The sequence below is a fragment of the Ursus maritimus genome, unplaced genomic scaffold (genome assembly GCF_017311325.1).
Source record: "Ursus maritimus isolate PB19 unplaced genomic scaffold, ASM1731132v1 scaffold_9, whole genome shotgun sequence".
Lineage (NCBI taxonomy): Eukaryota > Metazoa > Chordata > Mammalia > Carnivora > Ursidae > Ursus > Ursus maritimus.
Genome location: NW_024427107.1, coordinates 12,587,928 through 12,609,699, shown reverse-complemented (window position 1 = coordinate 12,609,699; position 21,772 = coordinate 12,587,928). Strand labels below are relative to the sequence as shown.

Below are 21,772 nucleotides of genomic sequence, written 5' to 3'. Positions count from 1 at the left end.
TGTTCTTGAATAAAGAATGTTCTTGAATAAACCCAAATAATATTTTTCAAAACATGAAATTTAGACATCTAGGTTCTGGATTCAGGACAAGAAGGCCCTCAGGAAATAGAGGAAACAGACTTAAGTCTATGTATTACATTAGGTCTTCTTAAAAAGTTTGTTCTTGTGCGATATAGTAAAAGTTTTTTTACAATTCAGAAATAGATTTTACTCCTGATATTTGGGTATTTTTTGTCTATATGAAAATTATAACTCAGAATCAAAATACAGTATATTAGTTTAAAACAAGCTAAGGGCCAATGAATGGTCTTCAAAAATGAAATAATGATTTTGACAAGATAAATATCCAACGTTTGAATAATTTCAGCAAAAAACTGAAAACACAAATAATTTCTCAAATTAGCAGAGAAATTTTTTCATTTTAAATTTATTCAGAGATGAGGAAAGTAACTTTGCTTTTTGATTGCTACTAATAATTTCTCATCGTATAAAGAATCGTCCAAATTAAAACACATTTGTTCTTACCTGACAAAAGCTACTGCTGAATTAATCAATCCAGCTCTGTTACAAATTCAAGGTTCTTAAAGTGGCAGCCAGTTTTAAAAAAAATCAGCAAACATATTTCCTATATGATTCTTCTAGCACTATACTTATTATGGCCAGATTGAAGGAAAGAAGTTCAGGGAAGGTGCTGGAGGAAAGCAATTTCTGCCTTCTGATGTCACAGCCAAAGTGTCCAAGTTTACCAATTATTTACCTTGATGTTAGATTTGTAAATATCAGTCTGAAAATTAACTGGAAATAGGTTATGATAAGCCAAAATACTTTGTTGACACTGCCCTAATTACTGTTCATGCTCCATTTCAAAATGTGTGTGTGTGGTGTCAAAGATAACTTGAAACGAGCGTGGAAGTCTTCTCCCTTAAACAGATGGTCACTGTGAGGACAGGAACTGCAATGTTAGCTAGCTATAACGAGAAGTTATTATCTAGCCAATGTCATCCAGCCACAAACAAGAAATTATTTTCTTTTGCAGATTACCAGAAAAAAAGTTAGTTTTGTATCTGAAATTCATTCCATCATGTAAGCTTCGGCTGATTTTCTTTCTGCCCACTTTTCTCTACACTCCTCCGACCCCCAACAATGACAACAAATGTCTCCTGGGTCACTCATAACCATTAGGGGACCCTGACCAAGTTTTCAACATCATTTGTACTCTCACACAGGGAACCTAACACTGGACATCCCATTCTATTGAAGCTTGGGCCAGTAACAGGAACTGCATTTACATTCCCCACTTACCCGCTTATCGGAGAGAGTAAAGCAACACTTACCAAGTGCTCACAGCGCACCCCAAACACTGTGCTAAGCCCTTAAGGCATTAACCCACATTTAAAGTATTACTTGGCTTGTGTTCCACCGTCATTCCTAATTTTCTTCCTTCTGCTTTGCTTCTATTACTGTATGTTACCAACTTACACGTACAGTTGCTTCTACTTTGCACAGTTACAGAAGCGTCATGTTTTCCTGAATTGAACTTTAGCTTGACCAGGGCTGCTTGGCTTTGCCACCACCCATACAAATGTCAGTTTAAATGGCCACACTGAACACGTCCTTGCATCAGCTCCATGCACGTGTGCAGGGTTAGCAGCACTTCAGTATGCTTTCTGCTCAGACTGTGGATGAGAATGCGCGGTGCGGCCGTGGAGCAACCTCCGGGAGGCCCAACATCCACACTGAGTGATGGGCAGTTCTAATGCCTAATGTGCATGTGGGGGTGTGTGTGCAGGTATCTTTTTTAACTACAACTTCTCAACATGAAGGCATATAAAGACACCTGCTTAACAGATACCTCATGAACTGCAGGGACAGAAACGCCGACCCCAAGGTGTGCGCAATTAGGACAATGCCACAGACCCAACTCTTACAAGTCCCGAGAGACTCCTGGTGAACCATGAAGTATAGAAGATGACCCTGAAGAGCGATCAGCCAAGGAAGGGACCCACCAGCTGTGTTGGGGGTGGCGGGGGGGGGGGGGGGGGGGGGGGACGCGACGGGACACACGACTCCTCCCTCGAAATGTTCAGTGCATGTCACTGGCACGTAAGCAGACAAGGCAAACCTGACGGAGCTGCAAGCGGGTATGTGACAGCCACCCCTGAGGAAAACCCTCTCGCACGCATCCTGCTGGCAGCATTTCAGCTCTTTTGTGACTGCCCTCGCTTCCCCCTTGGAGGCTACTACTCCTCACTTTCTTTTGAGCAGATATTAAATGCAAGAGCGTGCGTGTGTCACACAAGCACCTGCACTTTACTCATACCACCAGTCACCCTAAGCCCCAACTCCAGCTCCCCAACTCCAGAACAGGCTGGTTGACACTCCCCGTATGGCCTTACAGGCTCTTCAACCCATGGTGATTAGTAGGCTGGCCGCAGTAAACTTATAATCATCATGCACAATACCCTCTTTGGAAGACAAAGCTAAAAAGCACGAAGTTGTAGAAGGAAACTCATCGATGTCGTGCCACAGCAATGATCTCAGGGGCTACAATGAGGCGGTCTTACAGGTGTGGACCCCTCTGTCATCTAATAATAGGAACTTGTGGGTCTGAGGTAGCTGAGAGGTGTGTCAGTCAGGAACGGGGGGGGGGGGGGGGGTGGGTGGGGGCAGGAATCAGGAATTCTTTAAATTAGCTGCCCTTGAACTTCGTGGGTTGTGATAAAGACAACACCAAGCTTTGTTCCTACTCCCCTGGAAAGAAACCTAACTGCATTGCTGGCCCATTAAATATAGTGCACAAACACCCCAACTTGGCCAGCCATCACCTTTCTTTTACCCATATGAACTCTGGCCAGGACAGCAGGCAGCAAGAGCATCCAAGCAGGACTTTCTGCTTATATGTCTTTCCTGCTTCCTCCCATCTGTTTTATACGATGTTGCCAGATCAATCATCCCGAATCATTTCTCAGCTCAAACACTAGCCATGGTTCTCCACTGTCTGCAGACGAAATCCAAAAATCCCATGGCCTGGCCTTTAAGGCTTCCCACAGCAAGGTCCTAGTATGTGCCTGACGTTCACTGCCCCACTGTTTCTGACAAGGACTTTACACTTTGGGTAAGTTCCCCTTTGTTTTCCTGTCTCTCTGTCTTTGCTCATGTTATGACATCAGCCTAAATGCCCTTCCTTTTTCTGACCCTGACTGGCAAACTCCGTCCTACCCCCGTATGCCTGTCTCAATGCCATCGCTCTCTCTGTGGCTTCTCTTGTCTCCAGCCCTGACAAGCCTGAAGGCTCCCGTACCCTCCAGAGTGTCCCACACAGCCCAGGCACGTGATACTTATCAATTTAATGATTTTCGGAAGTACATAATACAGGTTTTTACTCAAATCAGTTACATGACACTGTCAATTTAGTTAAGAAAACAGGAAGACCATAACAGTAACAGAAACAAACTGTTATCAAAGTTTTAAAATGATCTCCCCTTCTTAGGGAATAGGTCCTGGAGGTCTCTAGACTGAAATTCTCTTACCAAAGTCTCCAGACAGCTGCCAGCTGCCTTCTCTCACCAGTTCCTCTTTAACTTCTCTGATTTACACACACACACACACACACACACACACACACAGCAAGAAAGTCTCAATTGAAGCTAATCTCTCTTTAACTGTTAGCACTTTTGATGATTTTTAGGCATGAGCACCAACACCTCCTTCTGAGGGGTGGAAAACAGAGGCAGGGCAGTATGAGAACGGCGAGCTGAGATCTGGTGGCAGGGATCAGCAGGGGCAATGTCGCTCGCCTGCAGCCAGCACAGATGGAGGCGTCACGAAGAACAGCAAGCTGGCGAAACCCATGTTAGGATGACAGGACCCAGTAATGACCACAAACCACCAAATCCTCCGTCGGGAGGGAGAAAAGAACTTCTGGAGTCATTTAAACATGCTGACTGGTGCACAGGCTTACCGTTAATAAGGTATGGATGATTGCAGCACTTCCGTAATTCCATCATAGTGTTTAAAAGGTTAGGTACGTTAGCTTGACCACCACCTTTGGAGAGAAATGTGAAATTCTTCTCAAGGATGGCTCGGTAATATTTCTTCTGAATGTTTGTTAGCTCAACTTCAATAATAGTTTCTTCTTTGGGGGCCAAGTTCTTTTCCACATCCTCCTTGAGACGTCGCAACATCATTGGCTTTAGAATCGCCTGGAGTTTTTGCACCTAAAAAAGGACCTTAAATAAATACTGGTATCGTGATTCGCTTGCACATTAAAACATATTCTAACGTGAAAAATCAGGATTATCGTATTCATTTACCATTGGTTTTCATTTGTCAAAGCCCAGTAGGGTATGAAGGCACTGACCTCTCAGCTTTCATGACAGAAGTGCATGAAGGTTGAATGAGTCTGCATTAAATGGCCTATTTCAGCTGCCCAGGAGCCCGAACAGCCAGAAGGCCTGACAAGCACACAGCAGAAAAGAACCCAACTTATTTTTTCAGCTTTCCCTTCTGTTTGTCTTAAGCCACAGGGATGATGAGGAAGAGGGAAGAGGTGATGTCACGGGAGAGCTATGCTTCAGTTCCCTTCCCTTCTGGAAAGAGCTAATAGAATGAGTAGGCCAGGAGTTACCTACTCCCTGCAGCAACAAGCAAGCAGAGACGTCACTCTCTGGTTCTCGTTTCTGTTGACTGGCAATAGGATATACAGCACACAAGATAGCTGTTATCTTAAGAAAGCAAAAACCAAAACAAAACAGACTTCACTCTGAACTAAACTAAGAGGTTAGACAGTAAAGTGTGGAGGGGCGGACATAACGACCAAGACTGCAAGCATAGCTCCATATCTGTTTCAAAAACAGTATAATAATAAATACCCACATAACTCTTGGTATTCAATAATCAACTGCTTTTCGCACACAATACCTCATTTATTTCTCACAGAAATCCTGTGCAGTAGTTTAAATGAAAGTATGCAGACTCAGAAAAGTAAGCAATGTGACCAAGTATACATAGCTAAAAAATAAGACTAGAATCCCAAAACTCTAGGTGGCAAATAACTACAAGTTCCCATGGCTTCTGACACTGTGCTTAGAAGTATACACAGCAGGGACGCCTGGGTGGCTCAGCCGGCTTGGCGTCTGCCTTCGGGTCAGGTCATGATCCCAGGGTCCTGGGATCGAGCCCCGAATCAGGCTTCCTGCTCAGCGGGGAGCCTGCTTCTCCCTCTCCTCTAATAAATAAAATCTTAAAAAAAAAAAAAAAAAAGGTAGACAAAGCAAAATCATCGACCTGAACAGCACAGCAGTCTCTGAAAATTACACAAACAGGTTAAGTAACCTCTCCCAACAAATCTCAACAGCCTTCATGAGGGCAAACAGACCAAAAAAACAAGAAAACTTCCATAATGAAGACTCAGAATGACCAAGGAAAGGAGATAAAAAGCTCACTTAAGTACTACGCGAGAAAAAAGATATAATTTACATTTTTAAATAGCGAAATAGCAATGCTTTGCGCCATTTCATGGGTTAATCTTCAATTACATGACTAAAGTACAGAGTAGACGTGATAAGTACCTGTTCTTCTGTTTTCAGATCACCAAATTCTTGCATAAAGGTGGTTTCTGAAGGGAAGCGACTTGGTTCCAAGAAATGAAGCAAGCTGAAGAGCTCTTCCACAGTGTTCTGTAGTGGGGTCCCCGTCAGCAGCACTTTGTGTTCCTATAGGACACAAGGAGAGCAACTGAGCAAGTCGTAACAGAAACAGTTTCCTAAAATTAAAGCCTCTCTCCTGGGGTGCCTGGGTAGCTCAGTGGGTCGAGTCTCCAACTCTTGGTTTCGGCTCGGGTCGTGTTCTCAGGGAACGTGGGACTGGGGCCCGGACGGACTCTGCGCTTAGTGCAGAGTCTGCTTGAGAGTCTCCCCATCTCCCTCCCCCTTTGTCGCATGTGTGCACGTCCATGCACACGCTAATAAATAAAATCTTAAATAAATAAATAAATAAATAAATAAATAAATAAAACCAAAGCTTCTCTCTAGGTATCCATTTCCATATGTCTCATTAATGCTAACTCAGCACCTACCATACGTAAAGGTAGGGGGCAAAGGCAGAGACACAAGAAAAACATGGGCCCTGCTTCAGACAACACGTGGTGTGGGCCCTCTAGAACGTGGCAGACCCCGTAAACATGTCATGCCATTTCATTTCTTCCTGGGGTTCTTAGGTCAACATTTTTGTGCCATGGCTTTGCAAGTCTCCTGAGACCCAATGCTTTTTTCTCCACCGAAGTTTTTTTCCTAAAATCCCTAGACTCAGAGAAAGCTCACATGCTTCTTTCTGTTCTCTACAGGAACAGCGCTCTCTTCTCCCCATCTGCTTCCTGCATGACTCACTTTAGAGACAAAAGAAGTTCTTCTACATGCAACAGCATATGAAAAACTATTTTGTTCTGCAAAAATTTCAAACTAGCGAAGAGGTCAGCTTGGTTTTAAATACCACAATCACTTTTTTTTTTTTTTTTTAAAGCAGATGCTATTTCTAACTTTGTTTCTTTGAACCAAGTTAGGTTGTTTCTTTAAACTAATTCTTCCTGTTTACGAGCTCTTGCTCCAGCCTTCCTTATGCATCTGTACCCTTGTCTTTGTATTTTACAGATCCAACATAGAGGGGCTACTTCTCAGTTTCAATGATGGTGAGTTTATTAATCTTAAGGGCCTTATGATTTAACATTTTGTTTGGCCATCTGAAATAGTACAGCGAATAAAACTACTTCAGAAAGTGACCCTACCTTCTAGTAGGTTCAAAAGCAATTATTCTGACTTAATGTGAAATCTGAAAAGAGTTGGTTGCCAAGCAGAGAGTATATGCTCAGTAAACACCAGATAAATGGTATAACTAGGGTTAAGGACATGCTAATTTTTGTAACATTCACCATGTCTTATATGTCAATGAAGCTCTTTGAAAGTAAGGTAAAGCAGTTCAATTTGCTTTTCTTCTTTTCTCCCTTTTGAATAAAGATGTCTCTCAGGAAGATACACAGATTACCATCATCTTCAGACTCATTAAATTCATAGAGTAAGGAGTTTGCAAATCAGTTCAAGATTTTCTAATATAGGGGAGCCTGGGTGGCTCAGCCTGACTCTTTTTTTTTTTTTCTTTTTTAAAGATTTTATTTATTTATGTGACAGAGAGACAGCCAGCGAGAGAGGGAACACAAGCAGGGGGAGTGGGAGAGGAAGAAGCAGGCTCCCAGCGGAGGAGCCTGATGTGGGGGCTCGATCCCGGAATGCCGGGATCATGCCCTGAGCCGAAGGCAGACGCTTAACGACTGCGCTACCCAGGCGCCCCTCAGCCTGACTCTTGGTTTTGGCTCAGGTCATGATCTCAGAGTTGTGAGATCGAGGCCTGCGCTGGGCTCTACACTGGGTGTGGAGTCTGCTTGAGAGTCACCCTCTCCCCTACATGTCTCTCAAAAAAAAAAAAAAAAAATCTAATATTTAACCATACTGGTGGGTAACATGGGCCACAGTCCCTGACATACTTCGGTTCTGAATTACCTTTATACAGGAATTTTTTAAACTGTCACAGACTCAGGAAAGAGCTATATTGATACTAAAGATTGTCTCCCAGTTTTCTTCTATCCCTTATGATTGAGCTAAATCCTTAACCTCTAAACAAATAATTCAGAAAAAGCCTTTCAACTTACTCATTTCAAAATAAATATATTTGAAAAAAGGAAAGGGACTCTTTTTTTTTTTTAAGTTGAACACGGGACTTAAACTCACAATTCTGAGATTAAGACCTGAGCAGAGATCAAGAGTCAGACACAACCAACTGAGCCACCCAGGCGCCCTGAGAGGGACTCCTTTTTTATGCTGCTTTCCCTCAAGGGCTGTTTAAAGCCAGTTATCCCAAACGGTTACACACATGACATTTTTGTAAGGTTACATATGAGCAGTGGAATCAAACCAGGTTTCCATTTGAAAGTAACTGTGAAATAACATGTGATTAATACACAGAGTGTCACAGAACGTCCTGTGAGAGACTAAGGCTAGCAGGCTTATCACCTCCAAGCTCAACTATGTCAGCAAATCTGCTTTTGGCTTGAAAACATTCCCGTTCTTTTTAGCTCTGCTGGAGCGATGACCATTTACTTTCATTTCAGCAGACTCTTTAATTTGCGTGAGGCCTCCTGACAATGAAAGACGAGATGACAGAATCAATGAAGAGCTACTACCACCCCCAGAGAATCCCCTCCTTGTCACCGAGGGACAAGGAGATGGCTTTGCTTTCCAGAGCTCCTGCGGAGGATGGTGAAGACCATGAATGTCCCTCTATGAATCATCTTCACAAGCATTTCCTTCGTGAGGGGAGAGCTGGAGACGCTCACTGGTCTTCTCTTTCTGCAAATGCACTTGGAACACGATCGTCAGCAAGTGCACCTTCGTCCTAACTGAGCCTAGTGCAGCGTTCCCTCTGACCTGCTCTGCAGCTGGATTAATGTACTGATCGTTACTTTCACTGTGACCTATTCCAGGAAAGCAGCATAAAAACTGGCTAGTGTGTAAGTTCTCATGGTGTTTAGTGTCAGTAAGGATTTAAAGGCCAACCAATGAGTTGTTCAGAATTAGACAAATACAACTGCATTCTAATTCTAAACAATGGTACTGTGTTTCATCTTGAAAACATCTCTTCTAAGATTAAGATTCTTGAACATCAGAAAAACAATTCCTTTGTTCATCTGCTTCTCAGAGATTCCCAGTGGATGAGCCGAGAATGAGTTACAGGCATGCAAGTCCTTGAGGCAGCCAGCAGGGCTGGGAGTCAGGATCCCAGGGCTGGTCACCTATGGCAGTGGGCAGCATTCTCAGCCTGCCCCACTATGACATACTGTCGTGGTACACACAGAATACTACCCCTTTCCAGATGTGCCATTATGTGAAAAAAGGTTAGGGAACACTGCAGTATGTAACAGAAAAATTATCTGGATAAGAGATTCTAATCTATTAATGAAGTGTTACTATAAACAACAGAAAATCGTTTCACGTCTTCCGATGACAATTAGACCGCAGGATGTGGACAGCATTTAACTCATCCGAACGCACCAATGGAGGACTGTTTTGCAGTAAGAATTGACTGCCTGGGAGTACATAAACTAATAACAGGAAACAACTCAGATAAGCTCAGGTGACTAAGCCTTCAGAAAAATGGTAGTCTGTCTTTTCTGTGGACCATTGTGAAGATGGGTTCCCACTCAGTATCTCATGAACACTCACATTGCCTGCTCAAGTGCTACCTGCAGAGACCAGATACAGTTGTGGGGTTCCTCTCTTCTGCACACTCAGCTATGGCTTCACGACTAGTCACTGTTTCTACACGTTCTCCTTTCTTTTGTGGATTGGTCACCAAATAATATAAACTGATTTGAGAAAGGTCTTAGGATGGGAAATCCCATCCTTAAATAGGATAACTCAGTCAGACCTTTTCCCTTTAAACAAAACTAGATTTTGTTTGTTTTTAATTAAAAGAATCGCTGGCTAATGAATAAAAGAAATTGCTTCAAAGAACCAGCTGCAACAGAAAGCTTTTAAGTGTTCTTTTTGGTAGTACCAGTCTTCAGTAAAAAAAATTTATAGCCATGAACGTATAGAATGTCTTCCCATCTCAAACTCTCAATTAACAAGAGATCAAATTAATCTACAGAAGTCAAAATCAAAGAGATTTTTAAAATCTTTTGCACTTTTTAAAAACTCAGCAAAACATCCAAGACATACTGAATGACAGTAACATCGCTTTTAAAATGTACATTAAAAATGAAAACAAGTGATCAAAACCCACCTTGCAAACTACAGAGAACAAAGAGGTCTGAGGATGACTGAAGTCATGTAATAATTTCTGCTAGGAAACCAAACACACAGAAGCATGGAACAGAAAATCAATCAAATCCTACCACCTCTACATTATCCCATAACACTCCTAGTGAAAACAATCTAGAAAAACCTAATCAGAAAAACCTGACCACCTCTTAGGAAGCAGACAGTGTGGTGTAAAACTCCACATCAAATTCAAGGTCTTGTCCTGCTCCACACTTCTAAGTGTCTGTGTGAACTTGACCAATTCCAGGTATTAACCCATACAAAGAACTTGCATCTACAAGTCCTACTGGATCCAGTGTGCCAAAACCGTTGAGCCCTGGAATACAACTTCATTATCATCACTGGGCCAAAGCCTGGCCCACCAGTTTATGAAATGGCAGCATCAATTAACAAAAGGGAAAAGCAAATATCTGAAACTCATTTCAGTGAAAATATCCTGACTATACCCTACTGTCATAAAATCATGCCCAGACACCAGCCAACAATATGAGAATCAAGAACAGCAGCAACATTTGAGGCACTAAAAGCTCAGGAGGTTATAGCACCGTATTTGACAGGCTTTGCAAACACCCTACGTGGGCATCAGTCACATGCAGAGCAGCGGGAACACTGAGTCAGGACCGATTCTGTTCGGGTTCAATGGAATCATCAATATGATCACTGACCAAGTCCATCATCTTGAGCCCCTCCAGCAGCTTGCAGTTCCTATTCTTCAGCCTGTGGGCTTCATCAATGACTACACAGCGCCATGGAATATTCCGCAGCTCAGGACAATCCGTCAAAATCATCTCAAATGTAGTGATGATGGCATGAAACTTATAGGACCCCTTTATCACTCGACCCTATGAGAACAGTTCTAAATTATTATTTAGCATTAGAGATTACATTGACTTTGATTAATAAATAGCATAAAACAGATGTTTTTATCTTTTGGGGACATCTTTATTTTAGGCAACACTTGTATTTTGTTTTCCAGGGAAGATTTTAAAACCTTTTCCTTTTTAAAGAAATTTGAAAATCGTTAGTAAAATCTCCTATCCAATTTCCCTACAGATCAGACGAAGTAAAGTGCCACTGAGTGCGGTCATTCTAGGTACATCCTAGTGACCCCAAAAAGGTGAAAAGCCAAGGGGATTATGTACTAAGGTAGCTTTTAAGAACTTTTTTACTGTTTAAAACCATTCGGTTTTTTTTTTTTTACTTCTGTAATTTATTTTTTAGTCTTGAAGTGCTAAAATGAAAAAAAAAAACACATTCACTTAAGGTAGAACTTATAACCATCTCTCAAATCTAGAGATAAATACCAAAATAGATTTCAATATTTTTCTACTTGAAGTATTTAATTGTAGATCTTATACTTAAAGCAAACCTATAAAACGCAACTCTGTCCTATTTCCAGTAATAGGACGTCTACTTATCACCTACAACTTAAAATTATGTTAGCAGATACTACTCTTCCTTGTCATTTATAATGCTTCACTGTCAGTATCATAGAATAACTGTATACAGGTAACAAGAATAAGTAAAAAATTATACTAAGTGCTACTAAGAGTCAGAGCAGAAGTTCTTCCCTTTGGGTGTATTTTGCTCAACATTGCATGCCTAATTAATTTTTACTTCTAGTAATAGTTTAACAAAATACTTTTTCCACTTACATTTAATAACACCATTTTTTGTTTAGCTTTTTTTTAGGCTTGCAAAATAAAACCAATTAGTGTATCAAAATATTAAATGATTTTCCATAGTCACCCAAGGTAAAAAATATTTCATTTATTCTTATCAGATAATCAGAACAACCAAAGCTATACAAAATAGCTGTTATTTATAAGATTCGAAAATATAACACAAATGGGTAAGGAATCTAAAGCAAATTTCTCAATTTTATAAAATCCAGACCTTCCCCCAAAATGTCTGAGACCATTTTAACATCCAGTACCTTAAAACATACATAATAGGCATAAAGAATACTATTTGTGACGTTTTACCTGGGGATCTTTGAAGTACATTTCATACAACTGAATGGTCCGACGACTAGCTTGACTCCCATGATACACAACCACGTTCAACTCTGTCCAGGTACGGAATTCCCTTTCCCAGTTGGGGATTGTGGACAATGGGGCAATTACTAAAAAAGGGCCATGGATTCCTTTCAAATATATCTCATAGAGAAATGTAATGGACTGGATAGTTTTTCCCAAACCCATTTCATCTGCTAAAATGCAGTTTCGCCTTTAAGAAGGAAATAAAACATGAAAAGTTTAATAAGTACAGGTATTACACACTGCTTTCTTTTAGAACATATATTATTATAATCACAAATGCGGATCTCAAATGTTCTCTCTTCAACAAAATACATTTTCAAACAAAATCCTCTAAGGCATAAAAATTACTTCTACATACTTCTACCAATATCTCTGTATTAATGTCTGTTGGATAAATATTAAGCATATTTCCAATCCTGGCTGTTTTTCATAGTTCTTATTAGAGATTAAAGCGTGACATTATTTGATTAATATTTTCAATGACTACAAAGCAAAACAGCCATAGGCTTCTTAAAAGTGAAGAAAAACATGCTTTACATACATGTTGTACCAATTGAAAAGTAGCCAGTTTACTCCCTCCAACTGGTATTCCCTGAGTTTGTTATTGTTTTTGTACTCCCTGGAACTCTCCGATTTCTTCCAATCATCAGCAGGAGGTCGCTCCTGTTTCAAATATAGTAAATCCCATTAGTGGTTTCTCCAAGACCACACCACCATGCTATTTTCAAATTAAATCCTTCACCATTAGCCAAGTCTTACCACACGCTCTGTTTCTGGCTCCCTGGACATGAGTTTCTCAAACTCTTCGATCTTCGCTTGATCTATGTCCTGCCGTAGCTCCCACGTGCTGTCTTCATAAGGCAGGGAGCACCATTTCACCAGGTAGTGAGTCACAGGCTGGGCCAGGTTTAAATAAATTAGAATTGGATTCATTTGATCAAAACACACACATACACATTACTTATTGATAGACACTACCCCAGCAACAGTAAGAATGAGTTGGTAGAAGCTTATTTAAAACTGCAACTGTTACACGGTCATTCCTAGTTAACAGTATCAAGCATAAACTGGAAATAATGTTACTGGGTATCAGCAGAACAAGCTAATTTTTATCTAATTCACTGCTGTGTTCAAAAGCCCAAAAATGTAAAGAAACAGTCTGTAAATAACACAGCTTAATTTAAGCCTTATTATCTGATCAAATCATTTATCAGGTGTCTGATTCAGACTTATATGGTAAATCACCATAGTATATTTACATTATCGGCTAGTTTCTTAAAGAACGAGAAACAAGCTTGAATTTATTAGTATTTCTGCCTTTTTCTTAAAGAGAGAGGTACTGTTTGTACCCAATCACGTTAAAATAAAGCGTTTGAGGGGCGCCTGGCTGGCTCAGTCGGAAGAGCATGCAACTCTTCATCTCAGGGTTGTAAATTTGGGGCCCACCATGTTGAGTGTAGAGATTATTTAATTAAAACTTTAAAAAAATAAAAAAATAAAAAATAAAGTGAGCTTTCATAGATGGGAGAACAAAATATTTTGAGTAATGCAGATCAATAGGATTTCCTTTGTCTTTCTTCTAGAAAAAACTTGGGTTGTCAACCTTCACTTTCAAGACTAAGGTACACTGACCTGGTTGTGATGTTAAAAACATTCACTGTACTACATAAATATGTGATAAAACAATTTTTTTCAAGTACAGCTAAGTAAAGCTAGAAAAGTGAACATCACATTACAGACGTGGTCCTTGAAACATCATGGACTTCATGATACAGCGTTTGGAAAAAAATGGGAGTTCACTGCAGACTCTCACTAGATAAGCAAGTCTAAACATTTTATATAAAACTTAATTTACACAAAGCAGCCAGGAATGAAAGAATTCATGGTGGGTGCATATATCATTACTGAGACAATATGCTCAGGAAGGCACTAGCCTTGTCTTCACTCTCACTGCCCTAATCGATTGGCCTTTACAACCTCACAGTGTTTTGCAAAGCAACATGAGAAATGCCAAGATCTCATAAAAAGAATTATTTTACATTGTCCTCTGTGCACTATATTAAATGAGGTTCATCAACTTCACTAAAGATGTACAATGTTAAGTAACATTAAATTCCATTCTGCTACAAGAGCACTCTTAATTATATACGGGAAATTTGTGCTTCATACTGGGTTTATACCAAACTGTATTGAATACTTCTTTATTGATCATATTCAGAAATTGTGTAAAATGCCAATGTATTTGTTTCATATTGAAAACTGACTTCTTTTTAAAAAGCTCTCACAATAAACAAAGAGCACATTTAGCGCTATTTTTAGGTCCTAAAACTAATAGTCAGTCAATAAGTTTCAGTTAAATTTAGACCAATCGTGTCACGATCCAAGGCTCTGACCAGGACCAGATCTAGGATTCCATAATCATTCTCTGTAAACACACATAAGCCGTCTGAGTCACTGCCCCATAATACAAATGATCTTCTGTTACCTCTCCCCGTTCATCTGTGCTACGTGCAAAGTCCATTATCCGGTCAACCTCCACATAATCTGGATTAAAAAGCTCATCTTCAATCTGTACCAAAGGAAAAAAAAGTTAAAATGTTTATTTAATTTCCGAGAGTAAACGTTATTTCACTTTTCACCAGGCAATAATATTTTGGGTCACAGCAAAATAAAATTTATATTTGGCAAATTCTATTATATTAATTGAAATGCTACAATTTAGCAAAATCATTCCCCATGAGGAAATCAGACTTCTCAGACTTTGTTAACTGGGTCTTTTAATTACTGTGTGAAACCTTTTTACTGTGAGAGAATGTTTAAGAATATTTTAAATGAAGTGTGAAATTACAATTCACTAATGAGCAATCCAAAAGGCTTATGGCATGCAATGCATTTAGCATTCTTGAAACTACAGCTTGCAATAAAGACTCAGAGCCATGCACAGTAAGTGCTACTGGAGTCTCATAACTACTGGAGTTGTCTGAGGCCTTACAGCAGCATTTACCGAATGCTATTCCAAAGCTAAAAACACTGAAACCAGTGAATTTCCTATTTTAGTAAGAATAGTTTAGGGTGTCTGGTCGTCTTCACCAATCAATATTAGTATCTCATTTGAATACAGTATTACCGTTAATCTAAGTGCTCTAATGATTTATTTGTACTGAATATAGAGCATCTGGCTAAAAATATTAAGGATAAAGAAATGAGGCTTAAATAATTGGGTTATTTAGCCAATCTATTAACAATCTTTATAAAAGTAAAATAATACTAGCTTGCTTGCAAAGTTATCTCCTATAAAAGAATAGAGTAATAGAACATGGCTCAAAGAGAAATTACAGATTATGCCACACTTTAAAGAAGTCAGAGTCAGGCAAGTCAGAAAACAGAAGACACATTCTTATGTGCTCCTAGAGATGAATTTATCAGTAATGTAACTGCATTAAAAGGCTTTTGCAAGACATATTAGAAGTCACTTAGACACCGTTCATATCCTCTAAATTGCAGGTTGAAAAGATAAGCTGTTTGGTCACAGTCAGCTCAAGGATAGCAGACATCCTCTGGGCTACTGTGTCCATTTAAAACGTCTGGTTTGGGTCCTTTGAACTCTGAATTACGAAAAAAAAATCAGAAATACAAAAATGAGTTTTAAATGCCTCGGGCCCTAACACAGCGTTGATTAGTAAGGGAAAAACTCATTGAAATGTTTAGTTCATTTAAAATGTTAAAAAGCACTGGCTTTGTCAAAGCTTCTAGGTTTAGGTACACAATATGTATGCATTATTCATATACAGTTGGAACACTGAAAACTTTCCATAAGCTAGATTTTGATGATAGGAGCTCCTTTTAAGACACCTTGTTCTTAAACGGCAGCTTTCATTGAAGAATTAAAATCCTTAACCTTACTCCTAAACACTTCCATCCTTCTGGTGAGTAATCTGTGCCATCATGCATGTGATGCAATTTCCAATTTAAACAAAGATTTTAGTTGCAGTGGACATATAAGGGCGCCTAAGGTGAAACAAAGAATGCAAAAGCAGTCATAATTTAAAACCTCAGAGAAGCAGAACCGTGGAACACCTGAAACCAGGACCGTCTACGGAACAGGGCGTGTGTGCGTGTGTGCGTGACTGTGTATCTGTGTGCGTGACTGTGTATCTGTGTGCGTGTCTGTGTGTGTAAAAGAGAAAGAGAAAAAGGAAGTTGCTATCCTTTTGTGCTTGCCTTCAGATCATCTTTTCAGGCTGGAGCTTATGCTACTTCCACTTGGAACAAAATTTAAGATTTCTAGTTGCCAAGTTACCACTCAAGATAATGTATTTCAATTGTGATATATGTTATTCACATACGTAGACCCAAATAGATAAGACTACATAGCTACGGCCAGGTACAAATCCCTAAATTGCACCTGACACCAGCAAACAGAGTCTAAATAAATTTCATAAACAGAACCAGAACTTAAGGATGGGAAGGGGGGGCTACCACTGCACTCCTTCCTTCTCCCTACACTGATCCACAGAGAAAAGGTCAACAGAACATATGGTGTCTCTTTCTAAAAGAAAGCTAATGATTTCAACTTGCCTAATGTCACTAACATTTAACTTCAGTTTCATTAAGAAGGGCACAAAAAATAGGATTTTATGGTATTTCTTAGAAACTGCCCTTTCAAAAAAAAAATCACTTAAATATTCTCTGAGAGGTGAGGTGAGTCACATGTGAGTAACTCCATTCCCCTCAGTGTTAATTACTGCACTGCAAAGAAGCTAAATACTCAGATCAGGAAAGGTGGTGATGCAGACATATGTCCAATAAAACCACCACCCCCCAATCACCCATCTAATACAAACTTTACAGTCTGCCCGTTGGGAGCATGGAAATGAGATTCTAGGAGAACACAGTTTTGTCACCTGAGATTATAAGGATTTTATGACATAAAGTACTGAAGACTCTTCCATCCCCACTACCCCATGTCCAAAAACGGGTAGGGGTGTGAAGTAGGTTGTTAAACAGCTATTATTTTGCATCAAATTTCACACTTCTTTGCAGTTTACATTCTGTTAACTCCTTTATGGAGAGGAAAACTAATAAATCAGCAAGTTTAATCTTTCAGTGTGAAGGTTTCTCTTTTATCTTCTTGAGGCTGTAAGTGAAACCAAATTGGTGAGCAAAAGTCCAGAGACCCCACTAAGCAGTCTGCAAAAGCATTTTTAATGCAATCAGGTACGTTGGAGGGGAACTTGGCATTTCTTTTAGAAAAATGCAGATTTCCTTCCCTGCCCTAGGTATGGTTACCTTTATCACCAATAACTTAGGATAAAGGGGCACAGGCAAAGACATTATACCAACCACTATACCACAGCACATCATTTGTAAAAATGAGTTTAGGAAACTCTGTAATCGGACATTAACTTGAACAAAAGAAATCTGCCACATACTTTCCTTAATACAAGTACCTTAGATTCTAGAAATTGTACTTAATACTTACTGTAGAGGCTTTACCACACTAAATCTTAATAGAACTTTTATTCACAAACTTTTTTCACCATCTGCTAATTGTACTTTCATTACAAGATTTTAATGATACCATCGTATTTCCACATAATATCATAAGGACCAGTATCTTCTAGACTAAGCAACAGGAAGAATGAGAAATTTCCTGTTTACAAATTTTGTTAGCAATAACCAGTTACCGATATGCAAGTAACAGCACCAAATGAGGGAAACTAGTTTTTCTTTGTAATTTGCTAAACTAAAATTCAAAACTCAGAACACTTTAACAAGGTTACTACTTAAGAAAATGAACTGGGTATTTCATACCTCTGAAAGGAATTTGTTCTGGCCCTGCTTTGCCTTAAACCGTTTGATCTTTTGCTGAATTCTCTTATCTTTTTCCAGATCTTCTACAGATGCCCATTGACAATGAAGATAAGAGCTAAAAGAATAAAATAATATATTTGAAACATGTAGAAAATAATCTTTTAATATTCCCTCCAAATCAACTAAATAATTAACGAAATAAGCAGTTTACCTACTGATAGAGGCTGCTGACCAACACTCGATACAATTATTCATGTTTGAGAATAAGAAAAAAAATCAATTGTGCCTGAAATTTGTCTTCCGTCCTGAGCCTCCAGCTCTCTTATTTACCTCCCATTAAAAAAAGAAAAGAACCTACTAACAAGCTGTTTTCATAAGTGAATGGATTACACTTCAATACAAAACAATTAGCACTACAGGGTGGCCTTAATTATGAATTTACATTTTGAGCCTTTTATCATTAATCGAGAAATAAAAGGTTTTCATCAAGTTAAGAGAATTCAGATTTAAAAACAGCAAAGGTAAACATGACTTAGTCCTTCTAGAGCAATCCGAGAGAAAAGAACCCTCACCTGCTCTCTGAACACCCACGCCCCAACCAGTCCCTGGTCAGTTTCTGCCCTTCCAGCCTCATTCCTCCAGGCGCTCTGAAATGACGTCTCTTGGATCCCTGTGAATTTGTCACTCCCCACTGTCTATCTGGTCCTCGCACTGGGCAAGTCCCCTCCTCTTCAGACTCACCATGCCTGCTCCAAGCACAGGTGTTCTCTTTAACCTCAACGTGAACACTCTCACCCTCCCTTTTACTTCCCTGAGACTCACAGGTATATGGTTAATATTTTACAGTAGCTTTGACATTCTTTGGTTTGCTATTTCAATATTCTTTTGTACCATCATTTTCTCCCTGCCCCAGATAGCCTGGACTGTCTCTTATTTCTCTTTCTGGTGATGACATTAAAAAGAAATGAGGTGCCTGAATACGTACCTATTTCAAAATCAAGGTACTACTACTCCTGGAAATTATGCAGCCATTCTAAAATCTGTCAAAAATGATTAATGACAGGGGAAAGGCTTATGATATTAAGTATCATATCATTTATATTTATGTAAAGTCTAATATGTAAAAGGTAGGACTGATTTAGTCCTTTTACAACTGACTGAGGGACATAAGGACTTTAAATACATATGCCTTGATAGGACAGGAATTGACATAAACCCTGTACACAGACGCACACAGAGAAAAGAGACTAGATGAAAATGCATCAATATGTTAATAATGATATTTTCTGGGTGGTAAGATTTTGCAAGTATTTTCTTTTCTACTTTCAAGTACCTTCCCAATTTCCAGTAAGTAATATGCAATACTGTTACTGCATATTATCGCAAAACAAAATTATAAAAATAACCTAGTCTAGTCTACTTATTGGACAGAAAAAGGCATGGGTGCAAGTCAACACTCTGTCTCTGCCGAGGTCCACATGCCTTTAAAGCACCACTGGCGTGGCTGTGAGGCAGACACCAGCATCAGTCTCACTGTTCTCGTTGTAAACTGGGCTGAAATTTTTGGATAGTGACTCTGCTTTACTAATTGGAGAAAAGCCACAGACTCTTCCACTAAGATCAGAAAGAAGGCAAGGATGCCCACTGCCTCCAGTATTATTCAATATTGTATTTGAGGCATTAGCCAATGTTATTAGACAAGAGAAAACAACAAGGGGAGCAATAATAAAGTAAGAAATAATAAATAATAATAAATAAATAATAAATAATAAAGTAAAAAATAAAACTGTATTTGTGAATGATATGATTGCATAACTGGAAAATCCTAGAGAATCAATTAGAAAACTAATTCAAATAATAAAATGAAATAATTTAGTAGTGTAGCAGGGTATAAAATTAACGTACAGAAGTCAATAGCTTCCATTTACACAAACAGTAACCAGTTAGAAGATACAACAATAGAGAAAACCTCTTTAATGTTATCAACAAAGATTAAATGTTTAGCAATAAATTTAACAAAAAAAATGTGTGAAATTTATATAAGGAAATATTTAAAACTCTTCTAAAAGACACAAAAATAGAGTTAAGCCAACCTGAAAGACATCCTTATTTTTAGATAGCATGACTCAATGTCATAAATCATAAATTCATAAATGTAACACAATATAAATATAAATAAAATATAAACAAGCATTTTAACAGTGCTAGGCAAGTTAATACTGACTTATATATAAAAATAAACATGCAAGAACATCCAAGAAAAGATTAAAAAGGGAAAGTTTTTAGGGGAAACTAGAGATACCAGAAATTAAAATACACTATAAAGCCTTTATAAAAGCAAAATAGTGTGCTATTGGCTCATGAACAGACAGGCAGACCAAAGGATTAAAATATGGTACAGGGGCGCCTGAGTGGAGCACCAACTCTTAATTTCAGCGTAGGTCAGGATCCCAGGGTCATGAGATCAAGCCCAGTGCGGAGCCTGCTTGAAATTCTCTCTCTCCCTCTGCCCCTCCCCTGCTCTCTCTCTCTTAAAAAAAAAAAAAAGGTACAAATATATTTCCAAATAAATATGTAAATTTAGTACATGATAAGGGTTACATCTCAAATCACTGGGACAAAGATGGACTTTTTAATAATGGTACTAGAACAACAATATTTGCAAAAGTATAAAATTGGAACAACCAAATATTATTGTACTTTATACCATACCCAAGAATAAACACCAAGTGGATTAAGCACCTGTACACAGAAAATGAGACCATGCAGGTACTAGAGGAAAACATGGCAAATTCCTCTTTAACCTGGGGGTACAGAAAAGCTTTCTAACTATGGCTTAAAAGCCATATCCAATAAGAGAAAAGATTAATAAATCTAACTACATAAAAATTTAATTTACAGTGCAATAAAAATATAAAGCCAAAGGACAATTGAAACTGGGAAAACATACTTGCAACATAAAACACAGAAAAAGGACTAATATCCCACATGTAAAATTGTCTCACTCTTAAAAATTGAAGGAAGCACAACAGAAAAATGGGCAGAAGACATGAACACACAACTGACAAAATATAAAAATGGTCATTAAATTTATGAAAAGATGTTCTAATTCACAAATTAAAAAAAAAAAAACTAAAGCAAAATACAATTTCTCACAAAAAGTAAAACCACCACACTACTTTGGAAAGATTGTAGGGAAAGAGGTGGTCTCTTACATTGTTGGTAGGAATGCAAAGAACCATCCCCTTATGGAAGGGGATGTGGCGATACCTAACAGAACTACAAATATGTTTGCTGTTGAATACAGCAATCCCTCTCCTAGGAATTCACCCTCAAATTGTGCCTCCAACAATTTGAAAATATACAGGCTTGAGAATATATAGTGTCACACTGTCTGTAGCTATAAAATATCAGAAGCCATTTACATGCCCACATACATAGGAGACTGGTTGGATGAGTGACGGTACAGTCATGCAGTGGAGTACTACACAGCAGTAACAAAGAAAGAAGATGACCTTATGGATTGATATTGAATAACTTCCAAAATATAGTATTATTAAAAAGCAAAGTACAAATGTGTACCGACAGTTGCTATTTTTATATGTAAGAAAGAAGGGGAAAATAATATTTATATATATATAAAATATTTTTATGTATATACATTTACACAAGCTCACCAAAAATATACTTATGTATGTTATCTGCATGTTCATGCCAAAAATTACAGAAAGGATAAATCTGGGATTAATGAGAAGGTAAGTAGGAATGGGGTGGAAGGGAAGGGAAAAATGACGTGTCTTTGAGTACCCTTATGTAAAGTTCTGACTTTTGAACCATGTGAATATTTCATGAATTTGAAAAAAAAAGAAAATAAGTAAGATTAACAAGAATGGTGGGTAGCTGAGGTGCCTGGATGGCTCGGTCAGTTAAGTGTCTGACTTCAGCTCAGGTCATGATCTCAGGGTCCTAGAACGGAGCCCCGTGCCTGGCTCTCTGCTCAGCAGGGAGTCTGCTTGTCCCGTTCCCTCTGGCCCTCCCCCTCCTTGC

General features: G+C 38.9%; 1 protein-coding gene across 1 annotated transcript in view; it reads right to left on the bottom strand.

The window, feature by feature from the left end:
- CHD7 (chromodomain helicase DNA binding protein 7) overlaps positions 1 to 21,772 on the bottom strand; it is a 187,448-nt gene that overhangs the window by 32,720 nt on the left and 132,956 nt on the right. The window contains exons 8-15 of the mRNA XM_040626012.1: positions 17,726 to 17,840; positions 14,397 to 14,480; positions 12,671 to 12,808; positions 12,453 to 12,574; positions 11,855 to 12,098; positions 10,535 to 10,711; positions 5,571 to 5,714; positions 3,962 to 4,217 (exon numbers count right to left, since the gene is read on the bottom strand). Of these exons, the coding sequence (XP_040481946.1) occupies positions 3,962 to 4,217; positions 5,571 to 5,714; positions 10,535 to 10,711; positions 11,855 to 12,098; positions 12,453 to 12,574; positions 12,671 to 12,808; positions 14,397 to 14,480; positions 17,726 to 17,840 (1,280 nt within the window). The remainder of the gene's footprint in view (positions 1 to 3,961; positions 4,218 to 5,570; positions 5,715 to 10,534; positions 10,712 to 11,854; positions 12,099 to 12,452; positions 12,575 to 12,670; positions 12,809 to 14,396; positions 14,481 to 17,725; positions 17,841 to 21,772) is intronic.